The sequence below is a fragment of the Mirounga leonina genome, unplaced genomic scaffold (genome assembly GCF_011800145.1).
Source record: "Mirounga leonina isolate KUSES-001 unplaced genomic scaffold, KU_Mleo_1.0 Mir_166, whole genome shotgun sequence".
NCBI lineage: Eukaryota > Metazoa > Chordata > Mammalia > Carnivora > Phocidae > Mirounga > Mirounga leonina.
The window spans coordinates 7,275,515-7,296,772 of NW_023270418.1; the positions used below are offsets into that span (position 1 = coordinate 7,275,515).

General features: G+C 36.0%; 1 protein-coding gene across 1 annotated transcript in view; it reads right to left on the bottom strand.

The window, feature by feature from the left end:
- Nucleotides 1–95: 95 nt before the first annotated feature.
- CCDC34 (coiled-coil domain containing 34) overlaps nt 96–21,258 on the bottom strand; it is a 24,627-nt gene continuing 3,464 nt past the window's right edge. Inside the window, exons 2-6 of the mRNA XM_035012473.1 lie at nt 18,099–18,234; nt 11,073–11,180; nt 3,041–3,199; nt 2,334–2,475; nt 96–633 (exon numbers count right to left, since the gene is read on the bottom strand). Of these exons, the coding sequence (XP_034868364.1) occupies nt 416–633; nt 2,334–2,475; nt 3,041–3,199; nt 11,073–11,180; nt 18,099–18,234 (763 nt within the window). The 3' untranslated portion in view covers nt 96–415. The remainder of the gene's footprint in view (nt 634–2,333; nt 2,476–3,040; nt 3,200–11,072; nt 11,181–18,098; nt 18,235–21,258) is intronic.

Below are 21,258 nucleotides of genomic sequence, written 5' to 3' on the forward strand. Positions count from 1 at the left end.
TCTTCTAAGAGTTATCTTGAGTATGCAGTTTAGAAATGCTTGTTTGAACAATTTAAGCTTAATCTTACTATGTTCATAAACACAAACACAGAGTATGAAAGAACACAACACAAATTGTTGGTTTTATTGGTATTACAATGTAGTTTTAATACAAGCTAAATATAAACACAATTGTTAGATTTTCAGTCACTTATCCTGTGAAACAAAATGCCAAGATCAACCTTGAAGGACTTATAAAAATGAAAATGTATAAAGCATTTTCTTCAATTAGCTCTAAGGACAACATATACAAATGCAAAACTGTGAAAGTGTCAATAATCACATCAAATGTTGAGCTGTTGACTGAGGAGTAAAAAATGATTCTACTTTTAAAATTAAATAGCTTCAGGTAAAAGCATGCAATTTCCCACACCCACTATCTTTGTATTCTGCACAGAGTTCCAAGGCAAAGATTGCTTCTGGCTTTCTGAACCACCAGAGAGGATGATGACCTGTGTGGCTGACTTATCACAGGCCTTTTAGTCTTCTTTCCTGATAGGTCCTTAGCTTCTTTGGAAGGAGGCATATGAATGGGTTTCCATGGAATTGGATTATAAAAGGCTGGTTCTGGATAAGAATTTCCACTGTAAAAATCTAAAATTATTAAAAAGTCAGAACAAAACAAAACAAGAAAAAACTTCTTGAGATCAAAGAAACTACTTATTTTTAAATTTCTAGAAAAATGTTATAGTATCAAAAGGGCAAAATATCACTGACAAGCCAATTTAATCCATTTAAAATTTGAACTCTAACATATTTTCAAACAAGTAACATTTTTCAAATACAGTAAGTATTGAAGTAAAAATTAAAATATAAATGATAATTCTATAAGTCCAAAGAGTGTTGTCAAAATCTATATAAATAAAAACTCATATAAAATTTTTATTAAGAAATTACTTTTAGAACCCTTAAACTGGGATGCCTGGGTGGCTCAGTCATTAAGCGTCTGCCTTTGGCTCAGGTCATGATCCCAGGGTCCTGGGATCGAGCCCCACATTGGGCTCCCTGCTCAGCGGGGAGCCTGCTTCTCCCTCCCCCACTCCCCCTGCTTGTGTTCCCTCTCTCACTGTGTCTCTCTCTGTCAAATAAATAAATAAAATCTTTAAAAAAAAAAGAACCCTTAAACTGATTAAAATCTTCATTTTCTTAACTCAATCTAGGAAACCACTGATTGTGTACTAGTTTTCCCTAGTCAGACACTGAACTTTAGAGAAAAAAAAGGTACACTGCATTATAGCTAAAGTGAATCAAAACTCTTGTTCAGAATCACTGGAATTCTAAATTATTTTCAATCAAATTAATCAATTTCATAATATCACTGTAATTTTGATTATTAAGAGCAGTAGAGCATTTGCAGACAAATGTTTATTAGAACAAAACTCATTAAAAATGCAAAAAACTTAATAAAACAATCCATTATTGTAGCAAAAAACTTCTAGTCACTATGTATCTTCCCACCTAATGTTTTAACTTTACTAATCAATTGTTTGGTTAAAACCACTGCTTATTCCTCTTTTTTTTCAAACAGAAAAAGAGAAGAGAAAGGAGCAGACCATGCCTAGTGCCTAGTAGCTGTAATGGATGACTTTTGTGACACGTAGGAGAGGCCTAAACCCTGACAGCAGGAATGTCGTTCAGACACTGGCAACCCACTTTGACTGCATAGATATGTCAACACACACTTCACCAAGATGGTCAAAACAAAGTCTGGAATATGTTCTATTGTGTGAACAGAACAGAATGGGAGTATTTTTAATAATAAATCACTTAAACAAGTAAAGGCAGCTGTTAGCAAGGTATGAGCTTCCAACATGAAGTACAAAGAAAAACATGCACTGCCATTTATAATCAGAGCAAGCCTAAAGGCCAACCGGTTTTTTGTCGGGTTCATGTGCTGCCTAGTATTCCACCCAGCAAAAGGAATGTGCCAAAGACATCGGAAGCTCTGCCTAAGAGATGGTTAGAAGAAGGGGAGGAAAAATGACCTCTTAAATATATCCTCATTAAGGCTTCAAAAACCAAAAACATAAGAAAGTTCTATGTGTTTCTTAATGGCAGAAATCATTACTTTGCAGTTTTGCAACTACTGCCTTTAAAATATGTCTGATTTATAAAAGAATGACAAAAAATTTGTAGTATCTCTATAGGAATACAGTGTGTTGCCATCTTCCAGAAAATAGTAATTTGAAAGAAAAATGATTTACACATTTCTATTTCTGTCAAAAGGAAACATAATGTATAATATTTGCTCCTGCAAGCCATATTTATGTAAGCCACATAACATAAAAACCAACCTGTAAGTTTTCCATTGGCATAACCATAGCTCTTTGCAGCTGGACGAGGTTTATGTTTTGCGTTTTCCAACCATTCCTTAAACCTTTTCTCTGCTATTTCCTTTTTTTCCTGTAATTCAGCTTGCCGTTGTTTTTCTTTTTCCTTAAAATGACAAGACCAAAAAATCTCTAGTGATGTTCTATAACCAAAAATTCTATTCTAATTCCACTGACTCTTTTCCCCAATAGCTTCCCACCCCAATGCCTTACTAATCATAAATACTAAATCATATTTCTATAATTTGATAACAAAATTAAACATGATCAGGGATGTAATCTAAAGGTGGCTGCTTCTAAACAACGATAAGACATCAAACCCAAGAAGAAAAAAAGCAATTCACTGTTTTAAAATAGACAGTAATTTACAATGTAGTAAGACTTTCATGAAAGTGCATCAAAAGATATTTAAAAGCATAAACCATGAAAAAAAGTTTGAACCTGACTGAAAATACATCAACAGGCTTATAAATATTTCTCAACCTAAGAAAACCACAAATGCATATTCATTTCTGAAACTTCCACATAGTATAAATAAGTAGGGATAGCTTCATGTATTTATTTTATGCTAAGGTGCTGCCAATTTTCTATTAGAAACTTTTTATACAATATAGTTGGCACATATGAACACTAAAGCCATATATTCCAACTGGTCACTTTAATAAAAATACCTTTTCTTTCTTCTTCTTTTCACATTCTTCAGCATTTTTCTTCTTTAACCATTCTTGGTATTTTTCTTTTGCCTTTTCTTGCAAATGTTCTTTCTCCAATTCCTTTGCTGCTTTTTCCTCCATTTCCTTGTTAATTTTTTGTTCCCTTTCCTTTCTTTTCTTAAATAAAAAATGAAGGAATTTTAATTGGAATATCTGTAATTATGCCCATATAAGCAAGGAGTATTATATGCAGCAATTTTCTATACTTCAGTTATTTCTTAAAAAAGGTGGTAACATAGTGGTTGACACAATGTAGCTTATGAAAATATATAACACACCTGCAATCCCCTGGTCAATTTTAGTCTACCAGCTTTGCTGTAAGTTTCATGATGACAGTAACAAAGACCTTGCCCACCAAAGTATACTCAGAGCCTGTGCTACTGCTAAGTAAACAGTAGGTGCTCCATAAAGATTTGCTGATTAATGAACAGAAATTACAACCTGTTAGATGGTTCTGAATCTTGTATTTTTTAGTAGATGTTTACTTTCACTCTAAAATAGGAGCCATACATTTCCTGACAGTTTGCCAATACAAATACTTAGATACAATCTTTGCCATCTGTGAGCTACAGAAGACAAAAAAAATAACATTTTGGACCATTAAATACTGTTATAAGGGCACATACAGACAAATCTCTAGTTATAATTCTTATAAGTCCTACATAGACCAGAGGTTGGCAAACTATGGTCCCCAGACCAAATATGGTCCTGTAGGGGCGCCTGGGTGGCTCAGTCGTTAAGCGTCTGCCTTTGGCTCAGGTCATGATCCCAGGGTCCCAGGATCGAGCCCCGCATCGGGCTCCCTGGTCGGAGGAGAGCCTGCTTCTCCCTCTCCCACTCCCCCTGCTTGTGTTCCCTCTCTCGCAGTGTCTCTCTCTGTCAAATAAATAAATAAATAAATCTTTAAAAAAAAAAAACAAATATGGTCCTGTATTTGTAAATAAAGTTTTATTGAAATGTGGCCAAATCCATTTATTTATAGATTTGTTGTCTATGGCTGTTTTTGCACCACAACAGCAAAGTTGAAGAGCTACAACAGAGACTGTATGGCCTGCAAAGCCTAAACTATTTATCTGGCCCTTTACAGAAAAAATTTGTCTATGGTTCGATGTTTTTTTCCTTTTCATTCAGAAGATAATTTACCAACCCAGCTACATTCTAAATAAACCAATAACATGGCTTACTCTCCTTATCAAAGGTTTAGAAAATAATCTGCAAGGCGTAAGTGTAAGCAGTACAAATGCCAGATGCATTACCCTTCACGGAGCAAAAGAAATATGACCGAAGAAAAAAATTCCTCCCCTGAAAGCATCTTGTAGAATACTTCAATATAAGCAATTCAAGTAACACCCAAGTAATAAACATCAGTTACATACAATATACGCCAGATGCTACGCAGGAAAGACAGGTCTTAAAATTCAAAGCCCGGAGCGCCTGGGTGGCTCAGTCAGTTGAGCGACCAACTCTTTAGTTTCGGCTTAGGTCATGATCTCAGGGTCGTGAGATCGAGCCCCATGTGGGGCTCCGCTGCTTCTCTCCCTCTCCCTCTGCCCCTACCCCCTGCTCTCTCTCTTGCATGCAATCTCTCTCTAAAATAAATAAATCTTAAAAAAAAAAAAAAAACAAGGCCAAGTCGGTCCCCAAGATGCTATGTGTACTTCTGTCTTGCTGGGCAGCCAACAGCTGCAAAAAGAAATCCTTTCTTGCTGAGAACCCAATCCATTAAAACAATACTGGATTTTACTTCATACTGTCAGAAAAGCTACAAGATTAAAAAGGATCTTGTAGTACATCTTGCTCACTGACTCATGAGACTCCTTCACAACCCTCATCAACAAGGAGTCATCCAGTCCCTACATCGTCTTTAATTATAATAGCTAACATTTATTGAGTGCTGACTCTTTCTATTATTTCTGTATATACTTTATACATGTGTACCAAGTCAATTCTTATAACCACAATATGAGGTAGGGCACTATTATAATCTCAATTTACAAACGAGGAAACGAGGCACAAAGAAGTTAAGTCATTTGCCTAAAGTCACACAGATTTGGTAAGTGGCAGATCAAAGATCGTGCAGACACTGGAATGAATGTTAAAAATAATTTTATGTCGGGGCACCTGGGTGGCTCAGTCGTTAAGCGGCTGCCTTTGGCTCAGGTCATGATCCCAGGGTCCTGGGATCGAGGCCCGCATTGGGCTCCCTGCTCAGCGGGAAGCCTGCTTCTCCCTCACCTACTCCCCCTGCTTGTGTTCCCTCTCTCACTGTCTCTCTGTCAAATAAATAAATAAAATATTTTTAAAAAATTTATGTCAATTAATTCAATTTAAATAAAATTAAATTAATAAAATTCCTTAAAATATATTTTTCCAAAACTGATTCAAAAAAGAAAATAGAGTATCTGAATAACCCTCTACTTGTAAAGATAATTCAGAAATTAAAACTTTCCCACAAAGAAAACCCCAGGCTCTAATAGCTTCACTGCCAGATTTCATCACATATTTAAGAAATAATACCAATTACTACACAAAGTATTTCAGAAAATACAGAAAAAAGGAACACATCCAAACTCATTTTAAGAGCCCAGTATTATTCTGATATCAAAACCAGGCATGGAAGTCATAATATACTAACAGGAATAATGCAAGATAACTGTTCTCATCATCAAAAACATGAAATTCTTAGGTATCCATTTAACAAAAGATGTATAATACCACTGTACCTTGAAAACTAAAAAACATTACTGAGAGAAATTAAACATGACCTAAATAAATAGAAAGAAAAATCATGTTTATAGGTTTAAAATTTGATATTACTAAGATAGCAATTTTCTCCAAAATGATCTATATATTTAATGAAATCACAATAGTGTCAGGCATTATTAAAGCAAACGTGATCAGAGAAATTCATAAGCTGATTCTAAATTGTATATGGAAAGACACAGATTAACTAAAAACAATTCTGAAAGAGAAGAAAAAAATGGAAGATTTACACTATCTAATTAGAAGAATTATAAATTCAATAATTATAAAGCTATAGTAACAGGTTAGTGTGGTACTGGCACAGGACTAGATCAAAGGGAGAAAAAAGAGTCCAGAAATAGACCCATACTTATACGGTCAATTGATTTTAAACAAAAGTGCCAAGGTAATTAAATAGGGAAAAGATTATCTTTTCAACAAACAGTGTTAGAACAACTGGACATCCATATGCCAAAAAAAAAAAAAGAAAAAATGAACCTTGATCCTTAACTCATACCACACATTAAAATTAACTCAAAATACACATACAGGTAAAAACTAAAGTTCTACAACTTCCCGAAGAAAACAATGGAGAATATTTTTACACATATGGTGTAGGCAAATGTTTCTTAAATAGGACACAAAACTCACAAGCTACAAACAAAATTTTTAAATATGGAACTTTATCAAAATTTAAAACTTCTCTTTAAAAAAATTACCATTAAGGAAAATTAAATGGGAAGAAATACTTGGAATACATACATGTGATAGGACTTAAAGGAATATATAAAGAAATCGTACAACTTATGAATAAGACATACAATTCTTCCACAAAATGGGCAAAAATTTAAGCACAAAACAAAACAGGAAATGAGATGTAGAAATGGTTGATAGTGTTATAGACAGAATCGTGTTGCCCAAAATTCTTATGTTGAAGCCTTAACCCTCAAAGTGACTATATTTGGAGAGAGGACCTTTAAAGAGGTAATGAAGGTGATTAAAATCGTAAGGGTAGGGCCCTAATTCCATAGGACTGGTGTCCTTATAAGAGGAAGAAGAGACATCGGGGATATTCATGCAGAGAGAAGGACATGTGACGGTATGGAGAGAAGGCATCCATCTTGCAAGCCAAAAAGAGAGGCCTCAGGAGAAGCCTTCGCTGATAACCAGCATTTTAGACTTCTGGCCTCCAAAACTATAAGAAAATAAATTTCTGTTGTTTAAGCCACCCATTCTGTGGTATTTTGTTATGGCAGCCCTAGTAGATTAATACAACAAGCTTATGAAAAGATGCTAAATATCATTAGATCTCAGGGAAATGAAAATTAAAACAGCAATGACATACCACCACATAGCCACTAGAATGACTTAAACTGAAAAAGACTTGACAATATCAAGTTTGGCAAGGCTGTGGTGCAACTGGAACTTTCATACAATAGTGGTGAAAATGTAAAATGATACAAGCACATTAAAAAACAGTTTGGCAGTTTCTTTTAAACACATACTTACCATACAACCTGGCAATTCAGTTCCTAAGCATTTACCCAAAAAATGAAAACAAATGTCCACAGCACGACTTGTACATAAGTGGTCATAAAATTTTATTCGTAATACCCCAAAACTGAAAACAACCATTTTTCCAACAACTGGTAAATGGATATACAATTTGTGGTACTGCACAGAATAGACTACTACTCAACAATAAAAAGGTTCAGTCTTAATACTAGGAAATTTTAAAAACAAAAGAGGCCCAACTCAAAAGAATACATATTGTACGATTCCATTTATATGAAATTCTAGAAAAGGTAAATCTAATCCACAGAAACAGAAAGCAGACTAATGGTTTCCTTGGAGCTGGGACTAGTTGGGGGTAGGGAACAGGGGTTGAATGCCAAGGGACACAGGGAAGTTTTTGGAGTGACAGAAATATTCTATATCTTGACTGTGGGGCTGTTTATTACATATACAGCAGTATATTACATATCTTACATAACTTTGTCAAACCTCATCCAAATTAAGATAGGTTTATTTTATTGTATGTAAATTATAGCTCAATGAAGTTTCTTTTAAAACATCAAAAAGACTTTCTGTAGAATTCAAGCTGGAGAAGAGAGAACGGAATGCCTTTAGTTAGCACAAGGAGAAGAGAGCAGGCACTCAGAGGGATGCACTAAGATAGAACGGACAGCTACTAAGTGGCTTCAGATTTTCTGGCACTCCAGTTCTATACCACACAGAGCACAACAATAAATCTTCCTTTTTTTAAGATAGGGCCCTGATAGAACCTTTGTTTCTTGCAACTGAAGGAAACTAACAAAATAACTGGCTACTTAAAGTTTCTGAACTTCTATTTTGGTTCCTTCAGTAGTATCTGGAACATAGTAAAAGTGTTGAATGCGTGAATGATGCATTGGGTAACAGTGTTATCGTATGCTTTATCAATCTGAATTAATTTTTTACACTGAAAAATCAGTTCCATGTTTTGAGAATTAAAAGTAATTTTATTTTTAACTATTTTTTAAAACAATGAAGGTAAATAAGGCCCTTTCACAACACGTGTGGTAACACACTGTTAAAAAAAAAAAATGAATTAGTATGGCCACACAAATGTAAGAGTACCAGATGAGATAAGCCATTTATTTGAAAAGGATTTAACAATTTAGTGTCAGGAGAAACCAACTTTGCTAATGGATACATAAATTCTTTTTGTCTGATTTTTTGATAGAACACAGCGAAAATGACTTAGAGAAAATTATGTGCCAGATATAGCTAAAATGTGAATGAAGCGAGAGGCAGCAGGGACCACACACCATGAAATGTAAACAGAGATGCCAGACGGGAAGAGAAGAACCAGGAGAGCAGTCTTTACAAAGAGAGGTAAATCTAACTGAGACTGGAAGAAGAAATCTGATAGGTCTGAAAGAAAAAAAAACATAGAGTAATCAATTATTCCTTAACTTGTACAAGAGTTCTGCAGAATAAATAAATTTAATTTCTCAGAGCTTATTTTTGAACCATTCTCATACTTATGGAATCTTGCTTTCAATAATTGGTGATTTATGTCAGGACAAACCATTTCCGTCCAAAAGAAAAAAAGTTTTTTTTTTTCTCAAATAACTGGATTAGATCTACTGACACTAATTAAAATAGAGGCTATATCATCTCTCAGCAGTATCTTACATTCTTAGACAAATAACAACTATGTTTGACTGGCATGGTAAAATGAGCTTAATGGAGTTAGAAGATAAGAGAAGCTTTTAGAGGAGAGAGCATACTATTCTGTACATGTAAAACTGTTTTGTTTTATAGCTATAAACCACACAAAATATCACACAGACCTTGCAAACAGTCACACAGACTTATTCTGATTTGGGCACTGATTCACAAAGAACTTTCTTATTGTATTATGGAATGAAGCAAACTTAAAAATAATAATGATTTACTTGTGAAATTAAGAACAAATACATCTATGGTTATAACACACATCTGTCCAGCCAATTTTCTTCTTACAATACCTGGATGACAGAAGCTATGTCATCTTCAACTTACTGAAATTATTGACCACTCTTACTAATGCCACTGAGCATTAGATTCAATAATAGTTAAGGACAATTAGAATTAAAAATTTAAAACTCTGTCTTATAATCTAAACATCTGACTAAACTCATAAAATTGGATCAAATAATAAAAGCAGTATCATTCTAAATATGTGAAAATTACAAGAGAAAACAGATAAAAAGATAAGTATTTTCAAAATTTCTAATTTGTAATCCAATAAAAGAATGTATTAAAACTGAAAGATAACAGATTTATTCATTCATTCCAATAACAAATGCTTACTGATCTTATAATAGAGAAAAAGTAATATAAAAAATAATTCTTACCCTTAACTGTCTTAAAATTACAAGGAAGTAAAGACATACGCATAATCCAAAATAGCCACAAAACATATACAAAATACAAAGTGATATAAATTGAACCAGGATTCAGAGAAGGAAAGAGTTTCTATTTCTAGCATGTGATCAGTGAATGATTCATGTAGAAAATACTTTGAGTTGGATAATAAAGGGAAAGGTAAGGTGGACGATATGATGAGATTCCATGCTGATGAATTAGAATATAAAAAAATAAGGAAGTGAGAAACAAAATGGAAATGTTCTCAAAATTTCTCATGACTACATATCCTGGGGAGTGGGGAGCACAGTCTATTGCTTGGGATTTCTCTGAAATCTACTGTGTATCTTAAAAATAATATAAAATTTGTATTCTATCCCCATTAAATATCTATGCTTGCTTTAACATGAAAATAACATTTTTCCTCCCAAAAATTTTCAGTAAAACTAATACTCTAGGAAGATGGGCCACGATTATCCTATGTGTGCTCCCAAAAGAATGCCAGTAAGAAGCAACAGCGTAAGATGAAGAGAACCACAGGTGGAAGAAGACATGGCTCAGAGAGCAGACTAGTAGATCTTTAACCAGCCAGGCTAGAATTGTTAAAACATTATTTAGAGGACAGTAGGGAATCATAAAAAATATATTTTGAATTGGGGAATGACACTGGACTTTTTCAGCAAGATCAGTCTGGCAAAGCCACAGAGGATGGATTCATTCACTCAACAAATATTTTTGGGCATCTACTATGTGTCAGGCACTGATCCAGCTGCTGGAGAACTGAATAAAAGAGACAAGACTCTCTGCTCTTATGGAGCTTACATCCAGTATGGGGAAATAAACAGTAAATAAGTTGAAAGATGTAATGAGACCAGACAGGAAGAGACTGCAAACAGGAGAGTGGTGACAACAGAGGAAAGGTGATGTCAGGGGAAGTCACAAACAACAGAATAACTCTGATTATGCCTAGGTGACTGAGATGACAGTAGTACCAATAACAGAAATCAAAGGAGAATGGGCAAAAATGGGTTGTTATAGATTTGCAGGCTCAGAGGTGCCTGCCAACCTAAGAGATGGAAGTCCAAGACCCCAGGAAGTCAGGCTGAGATACAGACTCCATGACTACCTGCAGCAAGATACAAGGAAGCCACGCGAGGGAGAAGGGAGAGAAGCAGAGAACAAAGGGTAGAAGACTGAGACTTGATAAATGTCCATGAAGGCAGGGGGAAAAAAAATCAGGTCAAAGAATGAATCTCAGAGAAAATAACAAAAACCTAGGTTACGAGGAGTAGATGAAAAGAAGACTTTGCAAAAGAGCTGTCAGTATGTGGGTGCAGGTTTTTTTCCTCCTTACCTGTTCATTCTTTTTCTGAACCCATTCCTTGTGCTTTTCTTCAGCAATTACCTTTCTTTTTTCACGTTCTTCCATTTCTTTTCTTTTTTCTAGCTGTTGATTTAATTCCTATGGATTTTTATTCAAACAAAGGCAGCATTTAATAGAAGTACTCAAATCACATATTAAAAACAAGGCTGACATTAACCAAATTAAACAAGAATATAATTTCCTTTATAGAAAATACACCATTTGTGACAATAACTTACTTAAGTAACTAGTCTATGATGAAAAGAAAGCATTGGTAAAAACTGTAAGTCATTTTTTAGAAATGCAAATAATTGCTTGGCAGCAAAACACTAGTTTCTTAGACTAAACTTCAGCTAAATTACCCTCATTGAAATCAACTTTCCCACACATAAATTTGGCATCACTGTACACTATTGGCAGAAGCTCAAGAGAATTGCAACTTTTTTTAGTTATAAAAAGCTTCTAGATTCTTAATGCAGATAAAGGATAGGAGTTAAATAATCCCTAAATTAAAATTTTGATTTAGAGTTACCAAAGAAGAAATGCAAAGAAACGATTCAGTTTTCTTAAAGGAAAAAAAAAAGAATCCAGATTTTTCTTCACTGATTTTATAGCTGCTGCAGTGTACCAAAACCACATTCATATCCCAGATTATTTAACTGCCTTGCTGTCACTCGAATCTACACGTTTGGGCATTTCCTCAAGAGAAAGAATGTAGAAGGTATGGCCAAATAAAACTTCGAACTGAATGCCACCACTCTGTCACTCATCAGTTAAATTACTGCATTAGTTGAGAATGCTGTTCAAACTAGACTCCTAGGACTCTACTGCCATAATTACTAGTTATTTTTCTTCTCTCTCCTTAGATACTAATAATCAGACACTTTTATATATCTTTCATTGGACCTCACTCCTCCTCCCCATCCCTCCCTTTCCTGAAGACCTACCTACCTGAGTGTGGGTGCTAGTGGGAAAGCCAATTTTTCAACTCTCAGATAATTCCAGTGTGTTAAATGAAATGAAGATAAAACTTGACACCAAGAACATATCTTTTGGACTTTAGAACAACTGGTCACAGGATGACCTCTCATGTCTTCCATGACCTCTCATCCTAAAATTCTGCTGCACAGAAAACAGCTGCCCTCACTCATTCAGAAAGTCTTCCAACTTTTAAACACTATACACCCCTCAGCCCCTCACAAAGTGAAATATCCATCTGGTTTTTAAAGAGATTTTTCATGACCTCTGCAGAGGTTATGCCTTGATTATTCACTTAATGCTTTTTTGATGCAGTGTCTATTGCAAAGATAGCAAGAACTAGATAGAGATGAAATTCCAGACATCTCCAATCTAATGTGATTCTACATACACAAAAGAATTAAAGCACTGCATTGTGAGGAGCTGTGTATAACAGTTCCAAAAAGGGAAGGGAAGGGAAGATGAGATGAGAAACAGTGTGGACCAGGGCAGTCAGAAATGAGTAGCAGAGAGAGACAGTGAGGAGACTGCTTGACTAGATGAGGGAGTGGAGGGGGACAACTAGAAAATTAGAGTGTAGTACTAACTAGATGGGAAAAAGGTCTTTTGAGACAGGTAGAGTAACTTGAACACTATGAAGCAGGGATACATGGCAAAGGCGATGGTTCTGAACCCTTAAAGGCTGAAGACTATATTTGAAGGAAGGAGAACATCTCTGAGGGAGCTGACTAGGAGGTTTCCACAGTGCAGGAATTGTGAGGGGAAGAAGGTCTGAGGAGAAGTGTGTGTATGATAGGCTAGATACAGATCTGACAACCATATATCCAAAATTTTCTAAAACAGTCTTACTTTATTTTCAAGGGAAGTAATTATTTAAACATACAACTAATAATATGATTGATTTTATTTATGTACCCTTTTAAGATTCATCACATAATTAAATTAAAAAATCAGGGGGAAAAAAAGGAGACTGTGTTCACAAATTTTAGTTCATATAAGAATTAAAGATGAAGAGTCAAAAGTACCTAGAAAATGCAAAACTGATCCAAACTGTGCTCTACTCTCAGGATGTCTGGTCAAGTAATTTGCTACCCCAGAATACATCCCTTTCTGAAACACAACCCCCACCCCCAAATACACACACAAGGCAGCCCCTCTCAGAATTCCCAGCCTGAATGCCTCCACCTGTTTACCACCAGGGTACGCCTCTTCCGGACACAGCCAGTGTCCTCTCCCATAAGGCCCCTAGAATGTCTTCTGGGAGACCACTGAGTTTCCACAGGATTATTGCTATTTTCCCAAACAGTGAATACTTGATTATGGAAAACCAAAATCCAAAGAGGATCCTAAACATACATTTTTATTTCAATAACTTTTGCTGACTTTTAAAGAACTTTTTACCACTGAGGGTAACAATCAGGAAAAGTGACAGTATTGAGTTTCAGCAACTCTAAACCCTGCCCTATTTCTTTGTTAAGGGCTGAAATGGCCATAGGCAGGATGGGAGAAAAAAAGAAAAAAGCACCTGGATTATTCACAACCTACATCATTTTTTATAATTTACAACAGATTGTATTAAAATGTTGAAGTAAATGTTAAAAATTAGAATTAACCAAAAGTTATAGAGAATTTATAGCAGTCTGCCAGAGAATTTTTTTAAATAATAGAAATTTAAATATAGGTGGCTCAGTCGTTAAGCGTCTGCCTTCAGCTCAGGTCATGATCCCAGGGTCCTGGGATCGAGCCCCGCACTGGGCTCCCTGCTCCACGGGAGGCCTGCTTCTCTCTCTCCCACTCCCCTGCTTGTGTTCCTGCTCTCGCTATCTCTCTCTCTGTCAAATGAATAAATAAAATCTTAAAAAAAAAAAGAAATTTAAATATAAAATGTATATGATCTACAAAACCAATATGCTAGTTTTTATAATACTAATGTTCAACATTTACTATATTTGTCATTCAACATTAGTTAACAGATGTAAAAAATTTTGTAAGCAGGTAATTTTGATGAATTAAAATAATTAAAAAAAATTTTTTTTTACATTTTCTAAAATAGGAGCGCCTGGGTGGCTCAGTTGTTAAGCGTCTGCCTTCAGCTCAGGTCATGATCTCAGGGTCCTGGGATCAAGCCCCGCATCGGGCTCCCTGCTTGGCGGGAAGCCTGCTTCTCCCTCTTCCACTCTCCCTTGCTAGTGTTCCCTCTCTCACTGTCTCTCTCTCTCTCTGTCAAAAAATAAAAATAAAGAATGAAGGGGGGGAAATCGGAGGGGGAGACAAACCATGAGGGACTATGGACTCTGAGAAACAAACTGAGAGTTCTAGGGGGGAGAGGGTTGGGGGATGGGTTAGCCTGGTGATGGGTATTAAAGAGGACACGTACTGCATGGAGCACTGGGTGTTATACACAAACAATGAATCATGGAACACTACATCAAAAACTAATGATGTAATGTATGCTGATTAACATAACATAATAATAAAAAAAAGAAAGAAAAAAAAGAAAGAACCTGAAAATTGAAAAATAAATAAATAAATTTTTAAAAATACTTTTTAAACTAAATCTTACATTTAGTTTAGACATTTGTTTCAGATGTCTGAAACAAATGTCTAAATGTCTGTTGCTGAAATAAAATTTATGAGGAGAGATGATCTTTTTAAGGACCCAATTATCCTTTACATTTTCCTTTAAGTTTTCAAGGAAGAAAATAAGACCACGGGGGTAAGTTCAAAATTAGTATTTAATTTTGAAATAAAAAACATTTATTACATTGGAAGTTGAAAGAACCAGTACCCAGTCCCAGCTTTGCCATGAAATGAAATGTTGGCAAAGTTACTTTCTGGTCCTCAAAAGGAATCTGAGATGAATCGTTCTTTATGGTTAATAATCTATGCTTTTAATGATATGATTTACAAACAAATTAGAGAATGCAGTAAATTAGGACAGAAGAATAAGAAAAGCATCACTTAGAAAATAAAACAAGGAAAAGGCATGAAAAAAATGTGAATACCACAACAGCACAAAATAAACTTATAAAGTGAGTAGTTAGCCTGTATGTTATGATATCCCTGGCATGACTGATATGCTAAGATTTATGCTAAAATATTTTAATTGCTTTAGAGTTAAGTAATGATGTAGCCATAAGAAATTTCAAAGTACTAAATACATGAAGAGATTTTCATCTTTCAACTAATTATACTCTGCTATATGCTTAATCATTGTGGTAGGGACTTTATATTCATTATTTGAATCTGTTCTCAAAATATATCTTTAGTAGTTATTATTTCCATCTGCTTTAACATGTAACAACAATGAACTTTCATTGAATGTTGCCTATATACTAGGCTGTAACCTTATGTTCACTTAGCCCTCATTAACAACACTATGAGGTGAATATTATTCTCCCCCCTTTGACTGATAAAGAAATTGAGGCACAGCGAGGTTAAGCATACGCCCAAGATCCAAGTTTTGAATCCAGGAAGTACAGCCTAAGAATTTCTGCTTTTAGCCACTTTAGGATTGCCTCTCTAACATCTGGTTTATAAAGAGACTGGGGGCTCAGAGATGTTGGGTAACTTTCCCAAGGTCACAGAATGGCAAGGCTAAAATTTCAGCCTTGTTCTGTGTGACTCCAAAGCCCAGGCTCCCTTACAAATTTTTTTGTAATTTAATTAACTTCTTTTATTGTATGCTGACTCAAAAAATGACTTGAAGTGGTCCTCCTTTCCTTAACGTAACAAGTGAATTCTAGTGAGGTTAGAGCTAAAGCTAAATACCATAAACTGAACTCCACTTTACCAATGGCTCGCTAGATCAGTGTTTTCCAAACTGTGAGTCCAAAACCAATTTAGTGGGTTATGAGTGGACTTTAAAAACAAAACAAAACAAAAAAAACAAAAAGAAAAAGGGAATAGCATACCAGGTTTTGCACAAAATTAAGAGATCATTTCAGATACGTACATGTATGGATTTGTGTGTGACATGAAGCAAAGCAGATTTCTCACCATGAACAAAATATTTTGAAAGCCACTGCACTAAATAATGGAATTAGTAATGTTAAAACTTGAGGCTGAGATAAGAGTCTGGGGTCTCAATAATAAACACTCATTCTGAAAATAAATGAAAAACCTTTAAGAAGGCTATGAATAGCAATGTTATCAGTAATAACACTAATAAAACACTACCAGTCACCACATTTTGTCTCATTTAAACCTCACAAAAGTCGTGTGACATAGTTATTATTTTTATTCTTATTGTACAGACAGGAAATTGAAGCAAAAAAGTTTAAACAAGCCCGCCTGGCATCAAATCTTAAGGTCTTTCTCAAGCCCTCTGCCCTTGTAAGAGGAAACAAGTAGTACTGTGTACTTTTCCAGGAATAAATTTATTTTTTAGAATACAAATATCATGCAATAGGGAAATAGAATGCACTGGTTTCTACAGTCATTTGAATCATGCCAAGCTTCCTGAATGTGACTGCGTATCTGGTTCAAAATCCATCGCAGAAATAATTAGTTTCAGGGGCGCCTGGGTGGCTCAGTTAGTTAAGCAACTGCCTTCGGCTCAGGTCATGATCCTGGAGTCCCGGGATCGAGTCCCGCATCGGGCTCCCTGCTCAGCGAGGAACCTGCTTCTCCCTCTGACCCTCCCCCCTCTCATGTACTCGCTCTCTCAAATAAATAAATAAATCTTAAAAAAAAAAAATTAAAAAAAAAAAAAAGAAATAATTAGTTTCAAAACTGATACGGGAAATCTATTCCAAGGAAGATCATGGAGGGCAATGCTTTAGATCCAAGGATTTTTATGACAACATAGTTACTAATAGATTAAACTTAAATATATGACAACAGTGAACCAATTAACTATATTCTAATATATATCTAATACTTATTTTAAAGATTTTATTTATTTGAGAGACAGAGCACGCATGCACATGTGCACATGGGGCGAGGGGCAGACAGAGAGGGAGAGAGAGTCTCAAGCAGACTCCACTCCCAGCACACAGCATGACATGGGACTTGATCTCACAACCCTGAGATTCTGACCTGAGGCAAAATCAAGAGTAGGACACTTAACCGACCAAGCCACCCAGGCACCCTATGTCTAATACATTTAAAATATATTTTAATAATCTTAGCCAGCCATTTAGAAATGATGTTGTAAAAATATTTATAATGATATAGAACCATATTAACAGTATAACAGGCAGAAAAAAGGTTACAAAAGAATTTGATCCTGTTTCTTTACAAACAAGACATACCCCTCCCCATTCAAATCTACTTGGTTTCTTTGATCAGATAGGGAGAGTTCAGATAGTGAGTCTGGATACTAGGGGATGCCAAATCATCCAAATCTCTTTAGTTGCTAGTTTCTCAACAGCAAATAGTAAGAGTTAAAAAAATGAAGGATTCATGTGAAAATGTATCTCACACTACTTTTTGAGTTTGGAGAGTGAGAGTTTAGAGACAATCACAAACACAGAGATGTCCATAAGCAAGGCAGGGCAGCACAGAGAACTGAAAAACCCTGAAAGCCCAGCAAATTGCCATCTCCCCACATGCACTCACTCTAGGGCACGTGCTCTGAGTAATATGGGGGTAGATTCTGGTCTCTATTTCAATTTTGGTTTCTCTTTCTTAAAAATTTTACCAAGTAAATACAGTTCCATTTACTTTAGTTAAATGTATATACAGTGAAGCTCCATTGTATGTGTCTTTATTTAAACATTTCTAGATTTTTTTTTTAAATATACTCTCAAGAAAATCTGGAAGTCTATATGCAATAATATTAACCATGGTTACCTTCAGGTGGTGAAATTAGAAATTTTAATGTTCTTAATTATGCTTAGCTGTATTTTCCAAATGTTCTTACAGTGAACATGTATTATTTTTACAATAAGAGTTATTAAAATGGATATAGCAAACTGATACAAACAAGTGGAAAAATTTTGTTTTGAGGGATATCAACATAAACATTTTAATTTTGACAGCAGCTCTAATTTGTTAACTCATAGATTAAGCAAAAAGGATACTGTCTAGTTTTACCTCCAGAGCTTTCTGTTGCAAACGGTCACGTTCTACTTTTTCTTTGCCAACAAACCACACTTCCCATGGTGTCAGGCGGCTTTCTGGTAGGTGCACCTGTTTCTGTTCTTCTTGGTTATCTTCTGATTCAGCCACACTATTCCAAAGAGGGAACACATAGCACTTGTACTCAAAACTCTTTGGCTTCACATTCAAAATCACTTAACTATACAGCGAAAGCAGAATTTAATAATATATTTATAATACTGTGATTTTTATAAATGCATATATATGAATTATATATAAATATACACTTGAAAAATCATGAACAGAAAGTCCAATATTTGAATTAGTTTATCTATCAAAGTGCCTTGGAATTCCTTCATCTCCTAAAATCACACTATTTAAAAACCCATTAGGATAACTCACACCCAGTCTATTTGCCTCAATGACAATTTTTTCTTAAAAATCTCTTGTCTGGACAACTAATTACAAGACATGATCCTAATCATATCCTGGAGCAGACTTTTCCCTTTTCATCCCTTAAATAGTTCAGGGGAAAAAAAGAACATGTATATATATGCAGAGAGAATGATAAAGCAAATGTGTTAACAATTAAGGATTCTAGGTGAAAGGCGAACAGAAATTCTTTTTTTTCTTAAGATTTTTTTTTTTAAGATTTTATTTATTTATTTGACAGAGAGAGACACAGCGAGAGAGGGAACACAAGCAGGGGGAGTGGGAGAGGGAGAAGCAGGCTTCCCGCAGAGCAGGGAGCCCGATGCGGGGCTCGATCCCAGGACACTGGGATCATGACCTGAGCCGAAGGCAGACGCTTAATGACTGAGCCACCAAGGCGCCCCAAGATTTTATTTTTAAGTAATCTCTACATCCAACATGGGGCTTGAATTTACAACCCCGAGATTAAGAATTCCATGCTCTACTGACTGTGCCAGCCAGGTGCCCCAGAAATTCTCAACTTCTGTAAGTTTGAAATTGTCTTGAAATAGTTACAAAAAATATATATGGCTCTTGTGTTCTTTAATGTTTTAGTTCTACTCCCTTTCATCAATTCTTCAGACAGGGTGTCTACGATTCTCCATTTTGGTTACCGCATCTCCCATATGCACCTCTGTCAGTCTGACTCGTCTAGGTACATGGAAAAGTAACTACTCAAGCTCAAGAGAAGCAGGGTGGGGAAATACTGGGCCTCAGCCAGATACACAAGCCTCAGATAACTGAGCAAAAGCAGAACCATTAGGACCCAAGGAAAGAAAGGTTGTTCAGGACCCAAGGCAGCTCTAAAGACTAGGTGTTAACTGTTTATCTTTGGGTGGTATCTGGGTGGCAGAATATAAGTAATTCTGTATTTTAAACTTTCTTATTTTCCAAATTTTCTGCAACGCACACATATGCACTACTTTCGTAAATGGACAGAAATTTTTATAATTCTCAATATAAAATAAAGAGTAAAAGATTTCCAGAAATAAATTTCAACATATTTCTAAAAAAATAAATAAATAAAGACTAGTTGTTTATAGACTCAGCTCCTCTGTCTCTTTAACATTCCTGCTTCAGGCCACCAAATGCCTCTCCCACCACTCTGCACAACCTTTTCTACCTCATAGCTTCAGCTTACTCATTTTTTTCTGCTGCTTTCTTCATTCATCCACGCCCTCCTGCAATCTGCATTCTGGTGGGAAAGAGACACTGCTGATGTGTTGTTTATTTCTCATACGTATCTTTTCTTCTCCAGACTTTATCTGCTCCCACAGTCTGAACTATCACTAGGTGCTGATGATCAGTCATTCCAGGCTAGATCTTTCCCCTGAGCTCCAGACTTCTTTCCAACCATCTGATAGACAGCTCCACTTAACTATCAATCAGTGACAACCAAGTCTAATCATCTTCTACCCTCTATCCACTACCCTCTCCACCAAGAAAAATTTTATTCCTCCTTTATAATCCTATGCCAGTGAAGAGTACCAATACCCACCCAACTAGTCATGCCAGCAACCCAGACCTGTGACTCCTCCAGTGCCCTCTGTCTAGATTTCCTCCCCCGACCACCCACACCCACATAATTACCTAGTCATGTCTTTTCTACTTCTTTTCCATTTTCTCAAGCCATTCTCCTCTTCTCCAACCTTACAACCACTGTCTGGACATAACTGGCCTTTCTCCCTGTTTCAAACCATTTTCCACAACTGTTGCCACATTTACCCTTCAAATGCATCCTTCCATCATGTCACTCCCTACCTCAAAGTTCTTCTGTGGCTCCTTTGCCCAAAAGATAAAATCCAAACTCGCCAGCCTGACACCCATGAATTAGCTGCTGCCTGTCTTCCCAGCTACTGCCTCTCTTCTTATGCCAATGGCTGATCTGGACTATTTCAGTTTTGTTGAACTTAAGCAGACTGATGAATGTGCCACGTCCTTGTGCTCTGCAGTTTTGTCTAAAACTGAAATGTCTCCATCTCCACAGGTAGCCATGCAAGAGCTTAGATTTGGGAATAAAACATTTGGGGTGAATCTCTACCTGCTTCCTCCTGGCTAAGTACATTTCTTAACCTATTCAAGCCTCCATTCTTACCTGTAAAATAGAAATAGCGGCAGAGGCTACCTCACAGGCACTACTGAACAAGACAATCTATGCTAAAGCGCACAGATTCTGTGCACTCAGTAAGCATTTGACACACGTCATTTAGTAGGAGGAGTATGGCTAATTCCTATTCTCCCTTTAAGAGTCAGCTCAGGCATTAATCTTTATTGCCTCACAGTAAAACTCTGCAAAAAATCTGGACTAAGTACCTTGGGCTTTCTGTCACTTGTCCATCTCTGCCATAGGCTATGAATTCCTTACAAACAGAAAGCATGTGTTAACTCATTTTTTATTTCAAGAGTCTAGCGTGGGGCCTAGAATATAGTAACCTCCTAAGAAATGTTTGTTGAGGGCCGCCTGGGTGGCTCAGTCGGTTAAGCGTCTGCCTTCAGCTCGGGTCATGATCCCAGGGTCCTGCATCAGGCTCCCTGCTCAGCGGAGAGCCTGCTTCTCTCCCTCTGCTGCTCCCCCTGCTTGTGTGCTCACTCTCTCTCTCTGTCAAATAAATAAGTAAAATCTGAAAGAAAGAAAGAAAGAAAGAAAGAAAGAAAGAAAGAAAGAAAGAAAGAAAGAAAGAAA